The 26,097-nt window shown below is 45.4% G+C and overlaps 1 protein-coding gene across 1 annotated transcript in view; it reads right to left on the bottom strand.

Annotated features, from left to right (window-relative positions):
• The window catches only part of CDK18 (cyclin dependent kinase 18), a 190,238-nt gene that overhangs the window by 22,978 nt on the left and 141,163 nt on the right, over window positions 1–26,097 (bottom strand). Inside the window, exons 9-12 of the mRNA XM_083173016.1 lie at window positions 25,006–25,100; window positions 18,530–18,592; window positions 4,490–4,613; window positions 297–417 (exon numbers count right to left, since the gene is read on the bottom strand). Coding sequence (XP_083029142.1) covers window positions 297–417; window positions 4,490–4,613; window positions 18,530–18,592; window positions 25,006–25,100 — 403 coding nt within the window. The remainder of the gene's footprint in view (window positions 1–296; window positions 418–4,489; window positions 4,614–18,529; window positions 18,593–25,005; window positions 25,101–26,097) is intronic.

The following is a 26,097-nucleotide window of genomic DNA, read 5'->3' as shown; positions in this document are numbered from 1 at the left end:
TTTCTGCATTTCTTTTCTATCTTGTGTTTTGACCAAAGCCTTTATATAGCCTTTATATCAGAGTTTATTTTTTTCTCTAAATGATTTAACTCAAAATAGCCTTACAGAAAAATATATATACGGGAGAAAGCCATACAGTAGATGCAATGGATTTCATTTTAGTTTATACTCCTGAAAATGCTGCTAAAGTGATCCACTGGTAGAAATGATCTGTAATAACACTTGCCTATTGGCTACATCATTGGTACACAATAGGACCTAAGAATGACTGGGCCAATACTTGATTTAGCACTTACCACATGTCTATTGGTGTACTATATTCTGTAGAGCCTAGCAGCACATCGGGGGGCCGGTACCACAATGTCACCACTTCATTAGAGTATGTTTTGGTTGGTACAGACTGGGCTCTGGCAAGACCTGTAGACATATAATACAAGAAGAAAATTTAATGTCATACAGGTTGAGTATTCCTTATCCAAAATGCTCGGGACTAGAAGAATTTTGGATAACGGATTATTTGGTATTTCAGAATATTTTTATATTTCAATGATGTATCTTGCATTTATGTTGTATAAAACATGAAATACACACAAATATATTTTATTTGTACATGAAACAAGGTTTCAAATTCTGAATATATGTACTATCTCAGGCACTGACTTTGAATTCCAAGCAATTCACTTTCTTGCACATATTTAGTGCCAGTTACATATCATGTCCCCAGTAGTGCTGTTACAGATGTCCCCAGTAGTGCTGTTACATATCATGCCATGTCCTCAGTAGTGCTGTTACAGATGTCCCCAGTAGTTCTGTTACATATCATGTCATGTCCTCAGTAGTGCTGTTACATATCATGTCCTCAGTAGTGCTGTTACAGATGTCCCCAGTAGTGTCAGTTACATATCATGTCCCCAGTAGTGCTGTTACCGATGTCCCCAGTAGTTCTGTTACATATTATGTCATGTCCTCAGTAGTGCTGTTACATATCATGTCCTCAGTAGTGCTGTTACAGATGTCCCCAGTAGTGTCAGTTACATATCATGTCCCCAGTAGTGCTGTTACAGATGTCCCCAGTAGTGCTGTTACATATCATGTCATGTCCCCAGTAGTCCTGTTACATATCATGTCATGTCCTCAGTAGTGCTGTTACAGATGTCCCAAGTAGTGCTGTTACATATCATGTCATGTCCTCAGTAGTGCTGTTACAGATGTCCCCAGTAGTGCCAGTTACATATCATGTCCCCAGTAGTGCTGTTACAGATGTCCACAGTAGTGCTGTTACATATCATGTCATGTCCTCAGTAGTGCTGTTACAGATGTCCCCCGTAGTGCCAGTTACATACAGTATCATGTCCCCAGTAGTGCTGTTACAGATGTCCGCTGGTATGCTTTTAGCAATAGTTTTTTTACTTTCTGGAATGTATGGTTTTCGGAATTATTTGGATAAAGGATATTTGGATAAGGGATACTCAACCTGTATTTCTTAGCAGCTAAAAGAGAGCATAATGAGACAGGTACTTTGTGCTGCAGTTATTATGCAATGGTAAGAGGATTTAAAGACTCTTACTTAGAGCTAATAGAAGTGTGTTATTAGTGTATAAACCCTTAATAAAATAATATTTGTGAAAAGTAAGTACAGCACTGTTATTTACTGAATAACACTTGCAAACATTGGCAGGAAACCATTTTAAGTGGTATCAACAAGGTAAATCAATTTGAAAATTAGTATTTCGGTGTAGTTTTTGTTATATTTTATCAATGCTGTTCAATAGAAATAAAAATACATTTACATTATGATACATTATTATAAACTGTTGACTGTTTCAAATTGCTACTGATTTATTCCCACCATAAAGGACTATAAGGATTATGTAGGGAGTAAATATTATTTGCATATCTTAGCATAAGTATGATTACAAATGTGTGTGTAGTATATATATATATATATATATATATATATATATATATATATATATAGTGCTATTTTTTAAGTAAAATAGGTTCAGGAACTGTGGGCGGGGCAGAAGTGGGTGGTGATGTGGGTGGAGCTACCAGAGGGGCTGGGCATCAATTGGTGCATAAACTTTTTTTTCTAACACATAATGCCCTCAGCAGTGCCATATATACACAATGTCCCCAGCAGTACCATATACACATAATGTCACCAGTAATGCCATACATATACACACCAGCAGTGCCAGTTACACAATACCCCCAGTAACGGCAGATACACAATGCCCCCCAGCAGTGACATATAAACAATGTCCCCCACCCCAGCCAGTGGTGCAGGTTTAAAAAAAATAATTTGTGGTACTGTGCGTGCACGCAGGCCAGTGAAAATGGGGGCGTGATACACATCAAGATGTGTCCACATACATCTTGGCTTTTTTTCTCAATTTGTCACAACATGTAAAACACGGCTTAGCTGTTTTTCCAAATGTAGCGGAGTCCAAGGTGTGCCAAATTGTGCCATACATGGCACAATAAAACCAAGATGTATGTGGACACCTCTCTGTATGACTCCAATAGTGAAGTGCCAGAAACACATATGCCCCAATAGTGCCAGATACACATATGCCCCCACAGTGGCAGATACACATATGCCACCACAGTGCCAGATATGCCCCCACAGTGCCAGAATTTCCCACAAGCAGTGCAACTCACCGCTGTTGTTGCTGCTGCCACCGTCTGCTGCTGCTATCAAGGAGAGGAGAGCGCAACACGCGCCTCTCCTGCCCTCACCCTAGACCGGGGTCCTCCTGTGGCGGTCGGACCGCGAGCAGAGCTCGCGAGCCAGCAGCCAATTGGAGCTCATGGGCCTACAGCCAATCAGGAGCATCATGTTCCATCAAGTTACAAAGGAAAAATGCAGGTGCTGACACTGACACAGTGCTCTGGATTCTGTCTGTACTGCTCTGTGGAATATTTCTGGTGCGCTATAATTAAATAATTACAGTGTATGAAGTGTATTGGCATTTAACCAGACAAGGGCCCTTATTCTGATCGGTGCGGTCGGAGCCGATTATGCGGCCAGGACCGTGCGTGCGAAACCCCGCCTTCCATACGGATCGCCAGCTCCGTCCGTATGCGGTAAGAAGCTGTCCGAACGGCCCGCACGTGTATTTTTTACGGAATACGCCTCCTCCATCTAAGGGAACCTCCCCCATCATTCGATGGTCGCAGACCATCGAATGCAGGACCGAGTGCTCCACCAGCTCCCGCAACCTCAGACCACACGGGCATTTCTCCGTGCAAATGCAGTGATCTGGGTGGGCAGCTGACATCCGGCGATGTCATATGTCCGCCCCCTACACGTGCATCACGGCCGCATTACCATACGTACGCCCAGCGTTTTCATGGGAACTCCCATGAAACGCGGGGCGTATACATATGGTAATGAGCCCAAATAGCCCTTCACGCCCCTCTCCACCCCCTGTTCGGAGTGTTCACATATCATGCGGAATTTCGCCGTACGCCCCGCTCGCACATGCGCAGAGACGCCTCTGCACATGCGCAGACACAAAACATCGGCGGCCCGAACGCACGCGGATATATCCGCACCGATCAGAATAAGGGCCCTTGGGCAGGGAGAGAGAATTACATGTGATTCCTCAGTACTATAAGCAGTAAGACATTATATACAGTAACACAGTAATGCACAATACACAATGTTCCATTGGGTTCCCCACAGTCTGTGGCGTTGTACAATGACCAATTCTCAGGGGTATGTACTGTGTGCCACTCCAGTTGTTGTGGGACCAAACATCACAGCATGTCCTGCCACTGTTTTAGCATACTCTAACAGGAAATGTGTGTCAGGGCATGCTGGGAGGTGTATTCCTTGTACCTGCATTTTACTTTATTACATTTACATTATTTATAGTCTAAGCTCTAGCAATTTATCACTTATCTTTGTACCATTTCAAGTTGTTCAATGGACTTGAAATGCTTAGAGTTCTATAAACCCCTAAAAAATAGGGGTGTTCTAAAACCTTTGACTGTAGGTATACATACAAGTAGGAATATATCAAATTAGCATTAGTCACTGCATGGGCCATTTATTAATATTACATTTCACATTAAAAAACAATTCATTTTGGTATCATTTTTCAAAAATCTACAGCTGGGAACATATGAGATGTTGTTCCCAACTGATTCAAGGGCATCAGCAAGTGCATACACTTGGGGGTGACAGATGCGGAATGCCATTTTGTAGCATGATATCTCTAGAGTTGTCTTCTGTCAGCTCAGCAGCAGGGCCAACCAGGAAACATGGCTACACTACCTACCGGGTATGCACTGATGTGAACTATGTGTTGTTTTCCAATACCAGATATCGCCCAGTTTAATGATTAAATTGCTCTCTAAAACTTGGGCAAATACATTCTATAAAAAATTTTTTATTCCATCCATGGAATCACAAACAAGCCAGACAAACAGTTTGATACACACAGGTACAGTAGTATACAGTGTGGAAGACTATACAAACCAAAATCTGCTAGCTTCAGCTCTCCCTTTTCATTGATTAATAGGTTCTGTGGTTTGAGGTCCCTGTGCAAGATTTTCCTACGGTGACAATAAGATAGGCCTCGGAGCAGCTGAAACATAAAAATCTGTGGGGATATACACGAATGTGATAAGTGACAAGCAGCAGGGAACCCTGTAATGTGAACTAAAATAATATGTTTAAAAAACAGAGACAGTCCAAAGAAGGAAAATATGTTTACATTGACAAGAAACATGCTATTAAGAATAATTTACATAAACTTTCAAATATCTTTATAGTAAAGTAAATTAATGTAAGGTCTCTCCCACGCTATTAACTTGAGTAGGGGATTAGGGATGGCCATCGAACTTTGATGTTTTTGCAATCACCAATAGTTTATGACCGATGTCAAACACTTTTGCCATTTATGGGAGACACCCGGATGGTTTTACATCATCAAAGGCATAGTCACCCCTGACAGTCACAAAGCTACTTCCCCAGGTTGTAATTGGACTGCGGGACATTCATTTAAAAACAGTGATTCCCATCAAATGGGTGAAACCATCGATGGTCTCACGTAACATAGTTAATAACCATCGATGGCCACTCATAGTATCGATACCCATGGCAACCATGTGAATACACAGGGCCATCCCTATAGGGAACAGTCCATGCAGTAAATTTTGTACATGCAACTTTAAAATGCATTCAATTGTGTATATTTGCACATCAGCTCCAGTTGTCAGCTGTACCCTCCTATATGGCCCTTATTCAGATCTATTTGCAGTACAAATTTGTTCTCAAAATGGGCAAAACCATGTGCGCTGCATGTGGGGCAGATGTAACATGTATAGAGAGAGTTAAATTGTGTAAGTAATTTTGTTTCTGTGCAGGGTAAATACTGGCTGCATTATTTTTGCACTGCAATTTAGATTTCAGTTTCAACACACCCCACCCAAATTTAACTCTCTTTGCACACGTTACATCTGCCCCACCTGCAGTGCACATGGTTTTGCCCATTTTGAGAAGAAATATGTACTGTGATGAGATCTGATTAAGGGTTTTTATGTAGAGAGATAAGTCCAGGGAATGCTTGCCTAAAACTATGTCCCTTGTTAGTAACATTGGCAATGGCTATGTAACCGGTAGTATTCCTGTGGTACCTTACAATTTCCCCCTTACGTTGCTTATGGCTACTGCCCTTACACTGTCCTTATGACTATCCTTTTCAGGATGATTTCCCCCATCATTCCCTGCACTTCTCCTGATACCATGCAAATCTTGCAGATATTTAATTCTGTACCAGAGTAGTAAAGAAGTCTCACCTGAAGTACCTATGTGACTATAGCACATCATTTTGGCGGGACATGGGTGTTCTAGCTGCTTTTAGACCTAGATTAGACACAAGCTATTAGGGCTGACTATAGGAAATACAGTTTGCAGATCATTGTGTAATACAATTATGCTGCTTTCAGACCGCAAAACTGGCTTTGACCCTGTATTTGAAAACGTTTCCAAAAACGGGTCTGCCAGGTAAAACCCCTTTCACACCGCATCTCTTAAACGGTATATTACCGTTTAAGTGCATTTTTTTGGACACTGGCAGACCCGTTTTTTGAAACTTTACCCCGTTAACCCCTCCCCCCGCGGGTTAACACCCCCCCCTTAGGACTAACAACCCCCCAAAGTGTTTAAGAACACCCCCCCCCCCCCCTAGGACTAACAACCCCCCCCCCCTGCAGCCGGTACCTCCTGAGGATCCCGGCAGTATGGACGGCTGGCTGCGCTTATGAAAAAAAAAAAGGGACTTTCGGAAAATGGCTGCCACATAGGAAAACCAGTTAAAAAAAACTGTCTTTCGTATGGGGGCAGCCATTTTCCGAAAGTCACTTTTCTTAGAAGAATGGCTGCCCCCATACGAAAGACAGTTTTTTTAAACTAGTTTTCCTATGGGGCTGCCATTTTCCGAAAGTCCCTTTTTCTTTCATAGTGCAACCGTCCATTCAGTACTGCGGCTGCCGGGATCTGCAGGAGGTACCAGCTTCACGGAGAGGGGGGGGTTTCTTAAACACAATGCGAGGCGGGGGGGGGGGGCGATCCGGGATGTTAACCTGCACGGGCCGGGGGGGGGGGGGGAGGCGGCGGGGGGCTCCAGTGCAATGAATATTTAATGAGCTCATTAAATATTCACTGCGCTGAATTTAGGACCCAGCTTATTGGCTGGGTCCTAAATACCGTTTCAGACTCGATTTTGATGCCAAAATACCGGGTCTGAAACGGGTAGGACCCTCCATTTTAACCGTTTTACAAAAACGGCTTTTGTAAAACGGTAAAGTGGTCCTGCACCTTTCAGACCGCACAGATTAACATTTTAAAACTGTAAAAGATCGGCAAAATACAGTTTTTTAAGTGCGGTCTGAAAGGGGCATTAGCAATGTATGGGGTTCACCATTTGCCAATTTGAACCACAAAGTGATCAGAGTCTGTAAATCAGGCTCTGATTGTTGGATGTAACTGATGAATTGGGGCTGTACAGTAGATTGCTAGTGTATGGTAACAATCAGCAGATTTGCTCACCGTTACTAGGAAATAGCTTGTAAATCTGAAGTTTGGGTGAATGCGATCTGCGAATTACTGTAAAATATCTGCACTGGATGGAGGTATATTGGTGAATTGGAAAATATAATAAATAGGGGAGGGGGGGTTCAATATTTTTTGGTGATTGCTGATGCATTAACTCCTCAAGTGATGGGCCAGATGATAGTTTGGGATGAGATGTATAGCAAGATGGGCACTGTTCAGTGGTGATTTCTCTGTGACTAGTTACCAGCCCATCAAAATGACAGAACATAAAAGTAATTTCAATGTGTGCCAAAACGAAACAACACTTTAATTGCTCTACCAGATGCCATTTAGTGGCCACCGGAGGGCAAAACACTTTAATTATCGCCATAGAGGTGAGTAACAGGGTTAGCCTTACAGTATATTGTAAAGGATATTTTTAAGTTGTGGTTTGATATGAAAAAAATCGGTACTTGTTTCCTAGCACAGTGCCCAGATTTCCTATGTATGGCACTGTAGGGAAATCGCATCGCATGGGCCATTATGACAGCATGCGATGCATGCGATGCAATTTTTTAATGTAATTTTTTCTATGCTCATTGTACCCCACTATATCGCATCACGTCGCATGTCCCACAAAATCGCATGCGATTTTATAGGGTGTGCGATCCTATGACATTAGGTATATAATAATATGATTGTATGTCTCCAAAATAGGTTTAACGCACCCCCCCACTATCCACGCCACCCCGAAGCGTGATGAGCTGCGTCGGAACTCGTCCTCCGACCTTTTCATTCCCCCACTATCCACGTCGACGTGGAGTTGATTTTATATAGTGTGGCGAGCGCAGCGAGCCACCGAGCCCGAAACGTGGCGAGCGGACGAGGATTACTTCACATGTATTCCGTGTCCGCTAACCATGCTTCGGGCTTGGTGGCTCGCTGCGCTCGCCAAACTATATAAAGTCAACTCCACGTCGACGTGGATAGTGGGGGAATGAAAAGGTCGGAGGACGCGTTCGGCTGCGCTGGCCACGCTTTGGGGTGGCGTGGATAGTGTGTGGGGGGGGTGCGTTAAACCTATTTTGGGGATATATTATCATATTATTGTATACCTAATGTCATGGCATCCCACACCCTATAAAATCGCATGCGACTGCATGCCATTTTGTGGCAGATGCAATGCGATCAGGGCCGGTGCAAGGCACCGGGCGCCCCAGGCGAATCGGGGTGGGGGCGCCCCGGTGCCGGGGGGGTGTACCTGTCCTGCGGCTGTGTATATAAAGCTTGTGGCGGCGGCAGCGGGGGGTCCCTGCAGTCAAGAAATAACGAGCGCTATCCGCCTGGCTACGCGGAAGCGCTTCTGTTGTGAAAACACTGGCCGCACGGCGCACGCTCATTGGCTGAATCTCAGCCAATCAGCGTGCGGCCAGTGTTTCCACAACAGAAGCGCTTCCGCGTAGCCAGGCGGATAGCGCTCGTTATTTCTTGACTGCAGGGACCCCCCGCTGCCGTCGCCGCAAGCTTTATATACACAGCCGCAGGACAGGTACCCCCGCGGCACGGGGGGGGGGGGGGGGCGAAATGCCACCCTCCAGTGGCCGGCGCCCTAGGTTAATGCCTAGATTTGCCTAGTGGTGGCGCCGGCCCTGAATGCGATGCGATGGCCCTGGGCAGAGAGAGCAGTGAAAAAAATTACATAGGAAAATCGCATCACATCGCACATCGCATGGCCCTAAAATGGCCCATGCGATGCAATGCGATTTTCCTACGCAGAATAGCCCACTATTGCTTAGTGGGCGCCGTTCTAGGAAACAAGTACCAAAAAATCATATCTAATGCTAATGACATCTGTTAACTTTTGCTCTGCATGATTTGTACTTCTAAACATGTTTTAAAATCCATAAATAAACCTGATTTTAAAAAGCACCTACTGCCATGATCCTTAGAAAAAAATAGTAATCAAATAATTAATGTCTTATTAAATTAAAAATGTACACTGTCCTGAACCCTTCGTCCTTTCACTTGGGACAGCCCACTGAGGGTCTGTTCAGGTCCATGAATAAACTTACAGATTCTCAATACGGAAAGTAGCATTATACTTTAGCTAGCCACTGGCAAAAAATTACACCCCCTCCACTTTTCTTCAACAAGTATATAATAAATGATGGTACTTTGCAACAATGAAACTATTTATTTTAATGTTAAAATCCATAAATGTAACGTAAATATGTAAAACATTACCAACTGTGGCATAACTATAGAGTGTGTAGGGAGTGTGCTTGCTATGGGGCCCAGCCGTTTCATGGGCCCATGACACCAGCAAGCCACACCTGCACCATTATCCCACTCCCCATCAGCATCAGCACTGAGCCGGCGGCACCAATGGGAAACACTCATTACCATTTCCCCTCCCCGACACAAGCTGAGCATGCACCAGCTGCAGCATGATCCGGTCACAGGATCAAGCGACTCAGAAGCTCACAAAGGGGGCTCCATGAGCTGGCAGCAGCATCAGCAGCCCAGCAAGCGGTTAGATGCTCTTTGTAATCAGTCAGTACCCCCAGTAGTTGCTGCCTAGAGTCCCTCCCTATGGAAGCTGTTAGTAGTCTTAGTGATGTGCCTTGGTGCGGTGATATGTAAATACAGTGCCTTGCAAAAGTACTCACCCACTTGACTTTTAACCTATTTTGTTACAATACAACCTATAATTTAAATGTTTTTTATCTGAATTTTATGTAATGGAGCTGCACAAAATAGTCTGCACAAAAAGTTGGTGAAGTAAAATGAGAAAAATATAAAGAAAAATCACGTGCATATGTAGTCACCTCCTTTTCTATGAAGCCCATCAAAAGTTCTGGTGCAACCGATTACCTTCATAAGTCACATAATTGGTGAAATGAAGTCCACCTGTGTGCAGTCAATATGTCTCATGAACTGTCAGTATAAACACATTTGCTGAAAGGCCCCAGAGGCTGCACCATGAAGCCCAAGGTGCTCTCCAAAGAAGTCTGGGACAAAGTTGTTGAGAAATACAAGTCAGGGTTGGGTTCTAAAAAAATATCCTAATCCAAATCCATCATCTTCAAATGGAAAGAACATGGTACCACAAGAAACCTGCCAAGAGAGGGCTGCCCACCAAAACTCTCAGACCGGGCAAGAAGGGCATTAGTCAGAGAGGCAGCACAGGGACCCTGAAGAAGCTGCAGAGTTCCACAGCAGAGACTGATGTATCTGCGCATGGGACCACAATAAGCCATACACTCCATAGAGCTGGCCTTATGAAAGAGTAGCCAGAAAAAAAGCCATTACTTAGTGTTATAAATAAGAAGGCACGTTTTGAGGGGATGCGGTCAATATGCCGGCGGTCGAAATACCAATGCTGGAATCCTGACCGCCGCAATGCCGGCACTTTGTCCCTCTATGGGTGTCCACGACACCCATAGACGGAGAATAAAATAGTGTGGCGAGTGCAGCGAGGCACCGGGTCCACTGAGTGGCGAAGTTTTTTTTACAGACATCTGAGGTCCACCACGTGTCAAACCAGATGTTTTTAGGAGTATATGCATACCATACTCACTTCATAGATTGACTGGACCATGCATATAAAGGTATCTTTGGAAACGGTGTTGATACCAATTGGTCATAAAAACCGAAGAGAGAATCATCTTTCAGTAAAATCTCAACAGTGTTTATTAAACAGAAAAATAACATGCAGCTGGGATGGAAGGTTGAATCACAGTACCTTAGAGATTGCGAGTAATGGCCATAAACCGCGCTATAGGCACTGGAAAGTGTCACAATCCTAGTCTATAGTAATACAGATTCTCCTCTCCTGCTGACGCATTTCAATAGGATAACCTATCTTTATCAAGGCCTGGAGAGGAGTGGGTAATAGTGGAGATAGTTATACCCCTGAATGACAGCTCAATTGATTGAATGATTGGCCTGACTGCCCCAATCCCACTTCCGCTGGAAGTTCAGTTGCGGAAGTGGTTATAATATGGAAAATTAACAGTATTATAATAAAAGACTAAGTATTGGTCCTGCTAAGTTCCTATTCGTGGGGTTCTCTCTAAGTACTTTATAACTAGTTTGGCAGTGCTGTTCGCTAGTTGGAACTCACTGCCATTACCTTTGGAAAGCAGGAATTCTCTTCTGGTTCCGGTGTTTACTGCTTTCTCTGGTGGTGATGTATAGTGTGTGGAACGCACCGCCATAAGCTAACTGACTTTGGGTGAGCTCCTGCAAGCGAATGTTAATGGCACAAGCCATCTGAATGTAGGTCCACTGGGCCACTGCCGTTGTGCCGTTCAGCCTCCTCAACTGCTGCTCAATGTAGTCCATGCTGTATCTCCCTTTCCATAAAGCTCCTGGAAAGTATGGCATCGCTAGCTCATCCACACTTGGCCTGACAGGGTAGTTATTGGTTGTTGTGGTTGCTGTAGTATGGGTACCGTCGGCTTCACAGAAGTGAGGATCACTGTTTCCTCATCTTCCTCACCTGATGAATATGTCACCAGAATCACTGACTGGAGTCAGAGAGACCAGGTGTACTGGTGAAGTAAAGAGCAGCGACAGAAACAGAGCATGAGATGGACCTGAAAAAGAAGCAAAAATGCACAGTACATTTTCTGTACAAAACCCTACTGTCCCTACTAATTTCGGCCATGTGTAAAAAGATATTCATGCTTGCTGATAGGTCCATTTAGTAGGGACTCCTTTAAATTAAGGAAAACACCACAATGTAAGTATGTAAACTTTTTATTCAGGGGTCTTTAAAAAAATGAAATATAAAATAAAATACATATCAGTGTGTTTAATCTATGAGATTACAAAAAATTTACTCAAATGGTTGTATAAGTGTATTTTGTAATGATTGCAGGCATTGATATGCCGTCTCTGCACGTTACATCAGCCCCACCTGCAGTGCACATGGTTTTGCCTTTAGAGCGTAATTGTGCCTTTCCGAGTGAATCAGAATAACTCCCACTGCATTAGGCTGGTACAGTTAAAATTGGAACATTTGTTTGTTTACTCACCAGAACAACTTGGGGATGCTGGACGTTCGGTGTCCACTTATGGATCCTTGGGAGAACTTAAGGGGGATAATTTGTTCAGTGCCCCTCAAAGCTGGTATAGTGTTCATGTGCAGCTCTGCCGCCTCTAGTCCTGCGTCCCTTGCAGTGCTCCACTGCCATCTTGCCTCTGACCATCTTTATGTCCCCAAAGCGCTTCTTTGCATTGCTTAGGAGGAGCTTGCCATGTTGACTGCATCCTAGGCCGTCCTCCACTTATCCTTCTTCCTGGGCACAGCAGGCGTGGGAACACCTGCACCATGGTATGGACCAGGGCGAAGTTTACATCATATGAAAAACATACATTGTGCCCTGTCTGTCTTGCCAGGTGCAGATTCAGCTGGCTCCTCTTCCTCCTTTGCCTCCTCCTGGCTGACCACACTGATTTTCTCTACCTTCGTTATCTCTCACAGCATGGATTGCCTCCTCTTCCTCCTCCTGGCTATCATACCTCCCAACATGACCCTCTCCAAGAGGTACACATTGCTCTGCTTCTGGACTTCTCCCTTAATTTAATCACATACATTTAAAAAAAAATATATATATATATATATAATGTAAAATTTAAGGTTGTGTGTGTGTGTATGAGGGGGGGCACCAATATTAATCTTGCCTCCGGGTAACTGGGACAAACTTACGCCACTGGGTGATGGCAATCATACATTATGATTGTCCTTCCTGGAGAGGGTCATGTTGGGAAGTATGGTGCACATGGTTTTGTCCATAAAGCTGTGTACACACGGTACACTTACCGCTGGCAATATGGTCACTGAGTGACCATATTGCCAGTGATTGGAGTGTGCACCAGCGATACCAGCCTATCCCTCCTCCTCCTAACCTGTTTTGCACCTACCCCTCCATCTGTTCCCATCCGTTCCTACTTATCCTATTGCCTTTAGTTCGTCCACCCACCTCCTTTTAGTCTGTTAACTCTTATGAGTAGGGCCCTCCTTCCTCACGTACTCACCCTACCTCTTTACCTCACCAGTGCTCCTGTCCTGTTCTTCCCTTCCTCTACATCATCTTCAGTCTCCACGACAATTTCGACACCTACTTCAGAACTGATGCTGATTTTAGTTCTACCAGCTATACCCCTATTTATGCAGTATTTTATCAACACACCCTGGGGGTTATTCAGGTTGATTCACAAGGCTGCGAATTCGCAGCCTTGCGAGTCCACCAAACCCCGCCCGGCGAATGACCGCCCCCCTGCCGCCCCCTCAAAGTGCGGCTTCGCCCGAACAGCTGCGAATGGATGTTTTGCATAAACATCCATTCGCATGGCTCGGGTAACTGCCCACATCTTTCGATGGTCACAGACCATCAAATGATGTTTAGCGTGCACGCATATATAAGTGACTTTTCAGTTGCGTATATATGCGTGCACGCTGGCGTGGATACGGCCGGGCAGCTGACATCCGGTGATGTCAGCCACCCGCCCCCACTGCCTCATTTCCATGAGAACACCCAGCGTTCTCATGGGAACGCCCATGGAACGCTGGGCGTTCCCATATGGTGATGGAGTAGCACGGCACCCCCCGCCCATCTCCGCCCCCCCCCCCACGCCCGAAAGGTCGCCGTGGGTGCACGCACCATACGCCTGCACATGCGCAGATACCCGCCTGCGCATGCGCAGACGCACAACATCGGTACTGCGTGAGAATGCACGCAGTACCGAACGGATCTGAATCAGGTCCCCTGTACGTTACCTTGTAATTTGTTTTTTTGTTTGCTATGTACGGCGCTGCGGACACTTTGTGGCGCCTTATAAATAAACTACTACTAGTTGATAAAATTGCTTAGTAATACTTCAGTAAAAGCAGCTGAGATAGTCCATGGTAGTGATCTAAAATGATTTATCTAGAAATAGGTAAGGAGATTGGGGAGAGCTGTGCCAGTCGCACCAAAATCACAAACTTATTATGCGGGTGGACCCTCTTTGTGCACTATTAGTATTCAATATTTCGATATGCGAGGGTGTGCTACCATAGACACAGAATGAATATATTGGGGAGGACAGAAAAAGGGTGTCTTTGGTTGGTGCACCAAAAGAGAATTTAATAATAAAACATGACTTTTATTAGTTTCATTAAAATAGTTGCGAAGATATAAAAAAAAACACGAAAAACACATAGGACAACATTGAGTGATTTTAAAAGGATATAATATATCCTCACCTAGTGGGACCCCACTTCACACTGTCCCTGAATAGTTTTATAATGTTATAAAGCACGGTGGTTGAAATGGATATATATATATATATATATTTATCAATGGATCTGTACTCACATCAAGTATTTTCAGAGAGGGGTGATCCAATAGAGAATAAATATTCCAAAATATAAAGAAAGTTCCGGTTATTAGCCAGAGAGTGCAATAGCAGGTAAAATGCATTTAATTACATGAAAGAGGGACATCATATGGTCGACGTTTGAAGTAAAACGGGGTTGAAACGTCGACCATGTATGATGTCCCTCTTTAATTTTGATTTGTGAATGTCCCCGTGTGTTCTCACGGGGGACCAATCGTGAAGCCCTGCGCATGCGCATATTCGCTTATGCGCATGTGTAGGGCTTCTGTGCGGGCGCATTTGGGGACTTACAAAGTCTCTGTGACGCTCGTGCTGGGGGGGGGGGCGTGGACAATGCGTGGACAATGCGGGCAGGAGGCGTTCGCATGCGCTGGATGCACCATGCGAATGCGGGTGGGTACCTACAATCCAGGGGCAGGCAGCCACCTGCCCAGTTCTCAGAGCAGGATGCCACAAGTCTGTCAGCAGAGACTGACTTAGATTTGCAAGCACTGTAGAAATCAGCGACCATGATTTCGGACCCGTACGTTAGCCTGCATATGGATTATATGCAAATCATCCATTCTTAGTGCGGCACATATATTCGCTAGGTGGCAGGGGGTGGGCCCGACAGGCGGCATTATAAGGCTCGATAAGCAGCGAACTACCACTGCTTAGCGAGCCAACCAGAATCAGGACCATAGTTACATAGTTTGTGAGGTTGAAAAAAGACGCATGTCCATCGAGTTCAATGTCGAGTGTCTGTGTGTCTCTGAAACACTGCCATCTGTTGGCAGCGAGTACAACTACATATCCTTCTCTTTTACAGAGGTAATCACAAGGTAGTAATGTATTTATGCCCCTGCATTTCATGTAAACAATTCTTGGAATTTATATGCGGTAATATTTTCTCTATAACCTGCCGCATACAACTACACCAAACATTCTAAGTAAATAATGGATTAGGCACAAAAATTTGCTTGCAAACAATACAGTAGTTACTAAAAAGTGTGAAACTTACCTACTGTACAGTATATAGCTCATAGATGACCATTATACATTTTAAGGGACGTTAAATGCACTCCCTTTTTCCTGCTTTCCCTACCTTTCCTATTCACTTAGCTACGACAATCTTTATAGACCTACTTCGAAAAATCTTTTTTAGTGCCGAATTGCAAGTAGAAAAGGAAGACAGAGATATCTGAGATACAACGCAGATTAGCGTATTAGTATGTTGATGAGGAAGAGCGGTGAAAAGTAGCTGCAGACAAAAAAAGAATAGCGAGAGCAAATCAAACTGAAGACACGCGCGCTCTTAATAACCACCAAAATGCTGAACAGAAATCCTTCTTGAATTAAGCCTGTGGTTGCAGATTGAAAATTTACCGCCAGTGCCTTCCAAGAAGAATGAGAACAAAGAAAAAGAAAGCAGTGCTCTCAATGACTCACAAAAACAAGTGAATCAAATAATCTGAATAATTTTAATATGGAAATCAATTAAAAATAAATAAAAATAATAATAAAAATTCAGGATCATGTGCAATCGGTTATTGGACCCAATTAATAAGGAATTTGACCTGCACTGTACCAAAAGCAGAAGTCCCAATATGGTGGAGTCCACACGGCAATGGAAGTCCTAGGTGTCGCTGGAGGAATCAGTCCTTAATGATAGGTGGATTTTGGACCAATCTGAAACCTCACATGTTGTACTACCAAATTATCCAGGTGTAGAGAGCCAAAAACATCCAATTTGTGGGACCAAATGGTCAGATGAATCAGCAGGCAGAAGTCCAATAGTGGATGGCACAAGTCCAGGGTTATTTCCAAGAAGAATGGCCACATGGGGCTTCCAAAGAGATATGTCCATGTCATTTGCCCTGGGTAGTTTATTTGAAAGTAGCTGAAGTCTCTTTCTTCAATCATTTTGTGAAGTAGTTCCATTGAATATTGAATATTTAGTGCTTTAATATGACACAGAATACAGTTTATTTTTAAACAAGTGAAGGCTCTTAAGATACTGATGCGCTTTCCTAATGTCAACACATGAAGGCACAAATACAAGCAGCTGTAAATGTGAATACACACTTGCCATTTTTGTCCAGTGTGTATGCTGAATAGTGACGTGATATTCATTGGCCGATAAATCGTTCAGTGCATACACATTGAGCTATTTTCACCTGGCCCAGTGATTTTCACGGTTCCACAAGTTCACTCGGCCTATAAAACAGGCCACCGGTGGCCGGCGATGATGCAGGAGCACCAGGGCCGGTGCAAGGATTCTCAGCACCCTAGGCAAGATTTCAACCTACTCCACCCACCCCCATCCGCAATCCCCCCCCCCCCCCCCCACACACACACAAAAAAATAAAATAATAATAATCATGCAGTCCCCCCCCCCCCCCCGCTCCCGCCCGGGAAGGTGGGCAAGTCCCCTGCTTTCCCTGGAGGCCCTCTGCACCCTCCCCTTTGCCACCCACAACGGAGTACAAGGAAGGGGGTAGCAATGTAGGGAAGTATGTCTCAAGGGAAAGTATGGAGGTGAGGTCTTAGAAGTTGCACAGTCGCCACCTGTATTAAGTACAAAAAGGATCCTCATAGACATCCTTGATTTTTTGATTTGCAGACTTGGTGGTGCCCCCCAGATCCCGGTGCCCTAGGCAGATGCCTAAAGCTGCCTAATGGTAGAGCCGGCCCTGAGGAGCACACATCAGCCCATAAATAGGAAAACAGAGCTACTTTCAGCTCAAAATCACCTAAAGTGTATGGTCCTTTAGAATCTATTTACATAATTCATGGCTCTAACAGTGCTTAAATGCAGTTGAAAGACAAGGATCAGACCACAAAAAAATACATGGCCTATCTGTGACATCAATCCAATCTTTTCCCTTTACAATCACAGGCTGTAAGAAGTTTACTGGTTGGTACTTTATCTTATCTTCACTTTATTTCTATCCAAAGTTCCATCTCCATCAGCATACCATACCCAAATGCTATGATTTGTTGCCACAGCATGGGTCCTGAGGTTGTTTACTAAAGCTAGAGGCAATGATGGAAATCTACATCATGAGCTGTCAACTCAAGCAGAAGCTTTGAGGACGAATTGATTCATTTTAAATGGGTCTAGATCCAAATGACCTTGACTACCCTTTATCTTACACCACAGTATACTATCGCTTACCTGCTTTTTAGATGTTTGCCAGCAAGCACTGCTAGTACATTAAACCGAAACATCAATTCCAGATGAGTTATTTGTATGTTTGCTAATGTTTCTGGCAATGTGGATACATTGGATAAACACAGGATATACAGGTTTTTATACTGCCTCTAGAGATCCGAGTGTACTGGTGTATTGCACACCTGTTACTGACCTATATCTTTACTATTCTGGTACTATGACTATATAACATTTTCCCTAAAACAAACTCTGCTCTTATCTGTACAATGATGAACAGTGAGGGCCTGTTATGTCCATTTAACAACATGTTGGGGGAAATCATGTGATGTTGCTATGGTCAACCAATCAGATCCTGTCTACTATCTTCTAGAGGGTGCTAAATAAATAAGAATTAGATTCTGATTGGTTGCCCATAGCAACATCACATGTGAAGTAGAATACACATCTTAGTAAATGTCCCCAGTTATAAACAGCAGATTAAGGGCGAGATGTAGCCTTGAAGAGTGATAAAATGGACAGTGATAAACCTCCAACCAATCAGCTCCTGCCTATCATTTTTCAAACACAGCTTGTAACATAGCAGTGATTGGCTGGTTGTTTTTCACTCTCCATTTTAGCACTTTTTCAAGCTTAGTACATCTGTCCCTAAAGCTGTGTACACACGGGGGCGATTTCAGCACATCGCTGGGAATATGGTTGCTGAGCGACCATATTGCCAGTGATTTGTTTGTGCTGTCGGCGATAAATTGCCAGGTGCGCGCTCCCGTGTGCAGCCCCTGATGGTCGCTGGTTTCCCTCCCTCTTCTCCTGGCAGAGTCTCCTGTTCATCAGCGACAATCTCTGGTCACTGATAAACAGGAGACACTGAGCAATATAGCGATATATCTCCCCCGTGTGTACACAGCTTAAGAGCTAAAATACTGAGTTGTTTCCCTCACCTTGACGTTGTGCATGCACATCAGATTGCCACAGTTATCCAAGTACTGTTTTAAGTCACTATCCTATGTATGGGAAAGAGAACATAGTATGTTAAAAAACAAAACAAAAGAAAACTATAAGTATTCAAGAAATGAGGGAAGACAACAAACAGAAATTGACTTTGTATACTATTGATATTTTTACCACATACAGTACACAGGCAACTCTATGGTAAATTATGAGTATGAGATATTGATGTGTGGTGAGGCAGAGCCTTTCCTGTCATACTGCAGTATGAGACCAAATTTTGACTATATAAAGCTGGGGTAGCCAACTCCAGTCCTCGAGAGCTAATAACAGTTAACATTTTCCAGATCTCCTCACAGAATCACAAGTGAATTATTTAACTCCACCTGTGGATCTTGTAAAATGTTAGCCAGTAATGAGTGCACCTGTGCACCTGTGAGGTGAGCTGGAAAATGTGAACTATTGGTACAGTAGCTCTCGAGGACTGGAGTTGGCTACTGCTGCCCATACACTTATGCGATCAGATGCGATGGAATGTCGTCAGGGGCAACGAGCCCCTGCGGCATTGAATACGGTGACAGCGAGGGCTGGCAGCGAAGGCTCCAGCCCTCCGGAACACTGCGACCGTGCAGTGAATCCTAAACAGGATTTGCTGCACATGCCGAGAATTCACATTGAATACTGCCCTTTGAGTGCCAAGTGAATTTGTTAACAATGACCTGTAATGTTTACCTTATTTAGGAAATATAATATTTTTTTACACAATTTTTATTTGAGTTTATATAACGGATTCAGTACTGAATCCCGGCGGTCGGGATCCCGGCGTTCAGAATCCCGACGCCGGAATCCCGTCAGCCGAAATCCCGACAAGGGGGGGACGTGGATCGCCCCCCCCCCCTTGCGGGCTCACTGCGCTCGCTGTGCAGCGGGCCCGGTGCCTCGCTACGCTCGGCACACTAATTTATTCTCCCTCCAGGGGTGTCGTGGACACCCACAGAGGGAGAATGTGTCGGGATTTTGTCGGTCGGGATTCCGGCGTCGGGATTCTGAATGCCGGCATCCCGACCGCCGGGATTTTAACTGCATCCCTATATAACAAATGCTGGCATTTTGACCAGTTATTTTGCACATCTCTCACAGAGATGTTGGCATGCAAAAGGTTAATGGTTTTCAAATGATGAATACTTACATATGATTTATTATAAAAGGGTGTATACAGGCCAGGCATAACATGCATATAGTACATAGATTTAAGTATTTTTATAGATTTTTTGGTACTTGTGTAGTTTCACGGCGCCAGTATGGCGCCGTGTGTCTGAGTCCCCTTGCGGGGCTCGCTTTGCTCGCCCACGCTGCGGGCTCGGTGGCTCACTACGCTCACCACGCTATTTAAAATCAACTCCATGCCAACATGGATAGTGGAGGTATGAACTATCCATGTTGGCATGGAGTTAAGTAACTTTTTATAACCAGGGCCGGCGCCACCACTAGGCAAGGTTAGGCATTTGCCTAGGGCGCCGGCCACTGGAGGGCGGTAGTGAGCTGGCCTGGCCAGCAGCAGCAGGAGGAAGCTGCTACGCAGCGTCGTCGACGCTACCGCAGAGGAGAGAGCCGGAGGAGGAACAAGAAGGCAGCGGCTGGACAGGACTCCACACAGGCTGAGGGCACAGCGGAGCTTGTTGTAAGTATAACTACCCCCGTCCCCCCCGCCCGTGCACATGGCTGCCGCAGGCCTGCCGCCGCCAGCGCTGACAGACAGTAGTCAGTCAGTCGCTGACGCTGTCGCCCGGACGGTCATCAGGCCGCGGCGCCAGCAGCCAGCGGGAAACTGCGGCGGCGGGCGGCGGCAGCTCCTGCCCCTGCCCCCGCTGGCAACTTAGCCGCAGCTCCTGTCCACCCCACCCGGTGCCGCTCAGCAGGCCTGCAAATCTCCGGCGGGTGGAGGAGCCGCCGCCCGCCCCCTCCTACCCACCCAGTTACTCAGTCACAGTCTGATCTGCCACCCACTGCCAGTCATCTGGATGGTGGTGTGGTGGCAGTCAATCATTATTTTACAAGGTGCGCAGCGCTTCATATATCTATGAGGGGGGGGGGGAGGGGGGTCATCTATAGGATGGTGCGTGGCAGTAATTTTTTTTTTAACAAGGTGTCGCTTCCTCCCTCTATAGGGGGGGGGGGGTCATCTCCTATTATAGGAGATGACCCCCCCCCCATAGAGGGAGGAAGCGACACCTTGTAAAAAAAAAAATTACTGTCACCATCCTATAGGAGTCCTATAGGATGGTGGCACTCAGTAATTTTTTTTACAAGGTGATGTGATGTAAAAAGGTGGCAAACAACAAATGAATGGCTGCACCTTAACCCCACAAACCTCCACCCTGCACTTGGAGCACATTTCATTGCATGGATGTGATCCATATTATCACCTAGCTAACTGGTGCTGCACTAATCCCAGCCTCACCAGAAGCCTGGTCTCCCTATCCACTGTACATTACAGAGCTGGCACCAGCAATCCCTCATGCTGCATTTGCCTACCCTGCTGCTGCTGCAGCAAACCTTTAGGATTGTGTTTGTTTGGTTACGGGGAGCTGCAGGGCGGTGAGGAGCAGTGGGGGCGGGCGGCGGCAGCTCTCAAATGAGTGGCCATCGGGGGTGCTGGTGAAGAAGCATGCCGGTAGTAAAATAGTGGGGAGGGCTATCACTGTATGCAGCGGGCGGGTAGCGGTGATCAGTGTCCGCAGCACCGCGGCGGGCAGCAGCGGCATTTACAAGTTTAAAAAAAAAGTGTCAAATGACTCTCTGGCTCTTGATTGGCTGAGATAGAGCGCTCTCTATTGGCTGCGGAAGGAGGCCGCTGAGAGTGCTCTATCTCAGCCAATCAATAGCCAGGCAATCATTTGACACTTTATTTTAAAGTTGTAATTGACGCTGCTGCCCACCCGCTGCGGACACTGATCACCGCTGCCCGCCTGCTGCACACAGTGATAGCACGCTGATGATCCCTGCCGCGGCTGCACTGCTTCACAGGTACTTGGGGTGCCCCCTTCACTCTCAGAGAGCTCTCAGCCAATTACTGACTGTCCATACGTTTCCTCAGCCGAGCCATCACCTTCCCCACCGCAGCCTAATGTTAACTTCATCTTGCCACATATTTTTTGCTTCTACTGTGCGGCGTAATGTGATTTTTGTCTCCTACTGTGTGCCATAATGTGATTTTTGGGCCCTACTGTGCGACTTAATGTGATTTTTGTCTCCTACTGTGAGCCATAATGTGATTTTTGGCCCCTACTGTGTGATGTAATGTGATTTTTGGCCCCTACTGTGTGATGTAATGTGATGTTTGGCCCCTACTGTGCGGCTTAATGTGATGTTTGGTTCATACTGTGTGGCTTAATGTGATATTTAGCCCCTACTTTGCGTCGTAATGTGATTTTTGTCTCCTGTGGGACTTAATGTGATTTTTAGCTCCTACTCTCCGGACACAGACAGCCTGTTCGGTAACATGTGCATGTGCAGCACCAACACTGCGCATTCAGGGACTGGCTATATAATGCAGTGGCACGCAGTCACTCAGCCAGTGCTGCTTTCGGGTGGCATGGATGAGTGATGCAGCTGCTTTCCTCCTCACATGGGCCCTTATTCTGATTGACGCGGACTTTACCGCATACTTTCGGATCGCGTGTTTACGGCGTCTGCGCATGCGTGGCGAACGCACCGCGCATGTGCCACGCCTTGACTCGGTACCAGTTCGGCCAGATCCCGTCCAGAACTGTTCACCGCTATCATTCGGGAAATAGGGGCGTATTATGGGCGTCATGCGGAATGACACATGGGCGTAGTTTCAAAGTGGGCAAAACGGGGCGGAAACATGGGCGGACACGGGGGAGTACACTTATGTTGGGGGGCGTACATTCGGAAACCACTCCGAATGCACGCGATCAAAAAGGCCAGAAATGTGCGGTGTCCACAAGTGTACTATTGCTTTGCGGACACCACTCGTTCATGCGGTAGGCGAACGTACGCCTAATGACTACAACCATTAACACCTGAACCCAATAGAATCTACTCCTTTACTCATTACTCACTAATAGGACGCTTGTCAGTGCTTTAATTGAAACCATTGCTGCTTCAAGGAACCCGTACTAAACACCCACATATGCTGTACTTGTCAGACACTTTCAAACTGCTAACAATGGACATGACAGAATATTAATACTAGCAATACACATGTGTATTTGACATGTACTCATGAAACCACACATTTTGGGTAAAGTAAACACATTTATTTATATTCATGTCACAGTCAAGTTTATGAGGATAGGTAATTGAATAAGTGGGTCATGTGATGTATAGCAGAAGATACTTCATAGTGGGTTGTTTGGCGTAAATACTCCGCTTACGTGCGGTAGCACCGCTTGGCTCCCGTTCGGATGCGGTATTCCCGAGCATACTCTGTAATACTCTGTAATACCGTGCCGAATCGGAGTGTTTCTCCCGCACACGCATGGTTTGTATGTCGTCCGTAAACACGCCCTGTTCTTAAAGAGTGAGTCCGTCCGAATGCGGAGGACACGTGGGCGTTTCTACGGACGATGGCCGCACGCGGCAAAACACCGTGGCGTGCGGACCGCACCGTAAGAATGCGGGAATATCCGCACCGATCAGAATAAGGGCCATGCTGCTCAACTCCATGCTGAAGTTGAGCTGTGACAAGTCTATTTACCTGCAGTGTGACATGTAGTGTAAGGGGCATTACAATATGCAACGTATAGTGTGGCGTAATGTCTAAGAGGCATTATGGGGGTGGGGGCGCCTGTAACTAATTTGGCTAATTCGTGTATGTATAATAATGTATTAAGAAGCATAGAGTAACCTTGAAAGGCTGAAACTGCCAAAACGCATTGGTTCAAACACCAAATAACACACACACTTTAACCCGGCTTCCTACTAACAGCACAAGAAGCAAGACCCCGCTGGAGAAAAAAGAGTCTTGGTCAGACGTTACAGCTGGAAGCAGAGTGACCGGCAAAATCAGCGTAGACCCGCTCTACAGTACCCGGCAAGTGAGAGACGCTGCAAAGAGTGGTCAGCACAGGAAGGCGAGCTCCAGACCGGACGTCAGACCGCAGTGAGGGACTACAAAACGTGAGTGTTAACCAGACAGCCTACAAACACTATATATTTTTTTATATATATAGGGGGGGGGGGGGGGGGGGCGGTATCCTGTAGGTTTGCCTAGGGCGCCTAGATGCCTTGCACCGGCCCTGTTTATAACATAGTTTGTGGCGAGCGTACAACCCGGAAGTAGCACGGCGCCATGCTGGCGCCGTGAAACTACACAAGTACCGATTTTTTCAGTTACCAACAAACAAAAAGAAAAGCAGAAACACAAAACCCACACTAATGCTGTGTACACATGGTGCAATTCTGACTAACATTTTATTCGATTTTGACTATACAGTATACTCAAAATCGAATAGAAAGTTAATCTGAATCGCACAGTATTAACCCTATGAGTGCCAACGTTGCTGTGATAGATCCTCAACATATCCACTTAAAATGCCACAGCGACGGTTCTTTTTTTGGGTGCAATATTTAACTAAACTTGATTTAATTGACTTGGCTGTATTTGTACTTATTTACACACAAAAAACAGTCGCTGTGAGCGACACTGGCAATTTTAGTGGTTATTTTGAGAATCTCTCACAGCAACATTGGCACTAAAAGGTTTAAGCAGCATTCGATCTAGAGTATATTCCAATGCGCAGCCCTGCGGTTCACCCTGATGCGCTGTCTCTGCCTGTCTGGCCAGATCACTGGGCATGTGCGAGATTTCGCTATTATCGCGAGATCTCGAGCGCAGTCCAGAGTCAGCAGCAGTCTCTTCAGAGTCAGCAGTTGTCTCTTCAGTGTGGATTGGACAACACTAGCCCTGGGCTGCTAATTGCTGGGGGTGATTGCAGGGTACAGCACCACCGAGCGTTACTCACTGGGCTGTCCCTAGTGCACATTAGGTGCGCTGTCAATACATTTTAAAAAATTTTATTCCCCCCCAGTTAACTAGCGTTAAGTGCATATACAGTATATTCATACATGTACCCCCTAATGAGAGATACATATGTTGAATTTTATTCTGAAACCCGTTATGTGTGTGTATGTAACAGCAATAAACATGTGTACGGCACTGTATGCAACTGTATGCACTGTATATCAACTGTTACGTACACTGTTATGCACATCTATGAATTCATCATGTTTACCAAAGTGGCATCATGTAAGCCAGGCATGGCCAAACTGTGGCCCTCCAGCTTTTGTGAAACTACACATCCCAGCATGCCTTGCAATAGTTTTAGCATTCCCTCATAGCAAACGGTGGCAAGGCATGATGGGACTTGTAGTTTCACAACAGCTGGAGGGCCATAGTTTGGCAATGCCTGATGTAAGCAGAAGACAGGTATACACAACTTACCAGGTACTCAAACACCAGGGTTAGAGAATACTCTGTGTGGATTATGTCATGAAGAGTTACGATATTGGCATGTTTCAGATTCTTCAGAAGAGACACTGTAAGACATAAGTGGTGAAGGGTCAATCTATGAGCTTGCTAACACATTGGGGGAAATTTACTAAGATGTGTATTCTACTTCACATGTGATGTTGCTATGGGCAACCAATCAGAATCTACTTCTTATTTATTTAGCACTCTCTAGAAGATAGTAGACAGGATCTGATTGGTTGCCCATAGCAACATCACATGTGAAGTAGAATAGACATCTTAGCAAATTTCCCCCATTGTATCTCATGGAAACAAAAATCATTTTATCTCCTTCAGTTCAGTCTCCCACATTTTTGTTTTACACAGAGGAAATTGGTTGGCAAATTACAACAACCCCCCCACCACCACCCATATCATATTCCAGCCTATTCCAGAACCTTACATGTCTTCAAATCATGAACACCCATAAATAATCTTTACAGAACAAATAAACTGCACAGAATGCTAAAGCTTTAGATGAAATCTTCATGACAACAATTGTAGGTCATTTGTTTTACTGGCACTCACTAATTGGCAGATACAACTAATGGGGCCTGATTCAGACCTGATCGCTGGCCTGTAAATCTTTGAAGCCAACTGATCAGGTAAACAACACCCGCACCTGCTAATTCCCTCTGCTGTGCATGGCTGTGAATTTGTTCGCAGCTATGCACACAGGGGCAAAACGCAGAGAAAACGCTGGCAGCACGCCCTCAAACGGCAACACACAGTAAGTGGCCAGTGATCACACGCATTTGGAGCCTGTGATCGCACAGAGGGGTCGCGCATACGCACTCCGGACCATGCACATGCATGGTCCTCCAATGATCACCAGGGAGATGCAAATTCGCATGGACCTGATTCAGACATGCATGCTGGGCTGCGAGTGTTCGGAACCCAGCGAGCTAGTTAGCGTCACCCCACCGAGTTTCAACCCCAAATGCCCCCTCCTGGTGCACAGAGTAATCATTCAAAATTTAATGATTCCACCCCCCACCCCGCTTGCATTGTTTATCACTCTCCATG

The sequence above is a fragment of the Crinia signifera genome, chromosome 2, assembly GCF_055691185.1.
Source record: "Crinia signifera chromosome 2, ASM5569118v1, whole genome shotgun sequence".
Classification (NCBI taxonomy): Eukaryota; Metazoa; Chordata; class Amphibia; order Anura; family Myobatrachidae; genus Crinia; species Crinia signifera.
The sequence above is the reverse complement of the archived record's forward strand: the minus strand, read 5'-3'. Positions and strand labels throughout refer to the sequence as shown.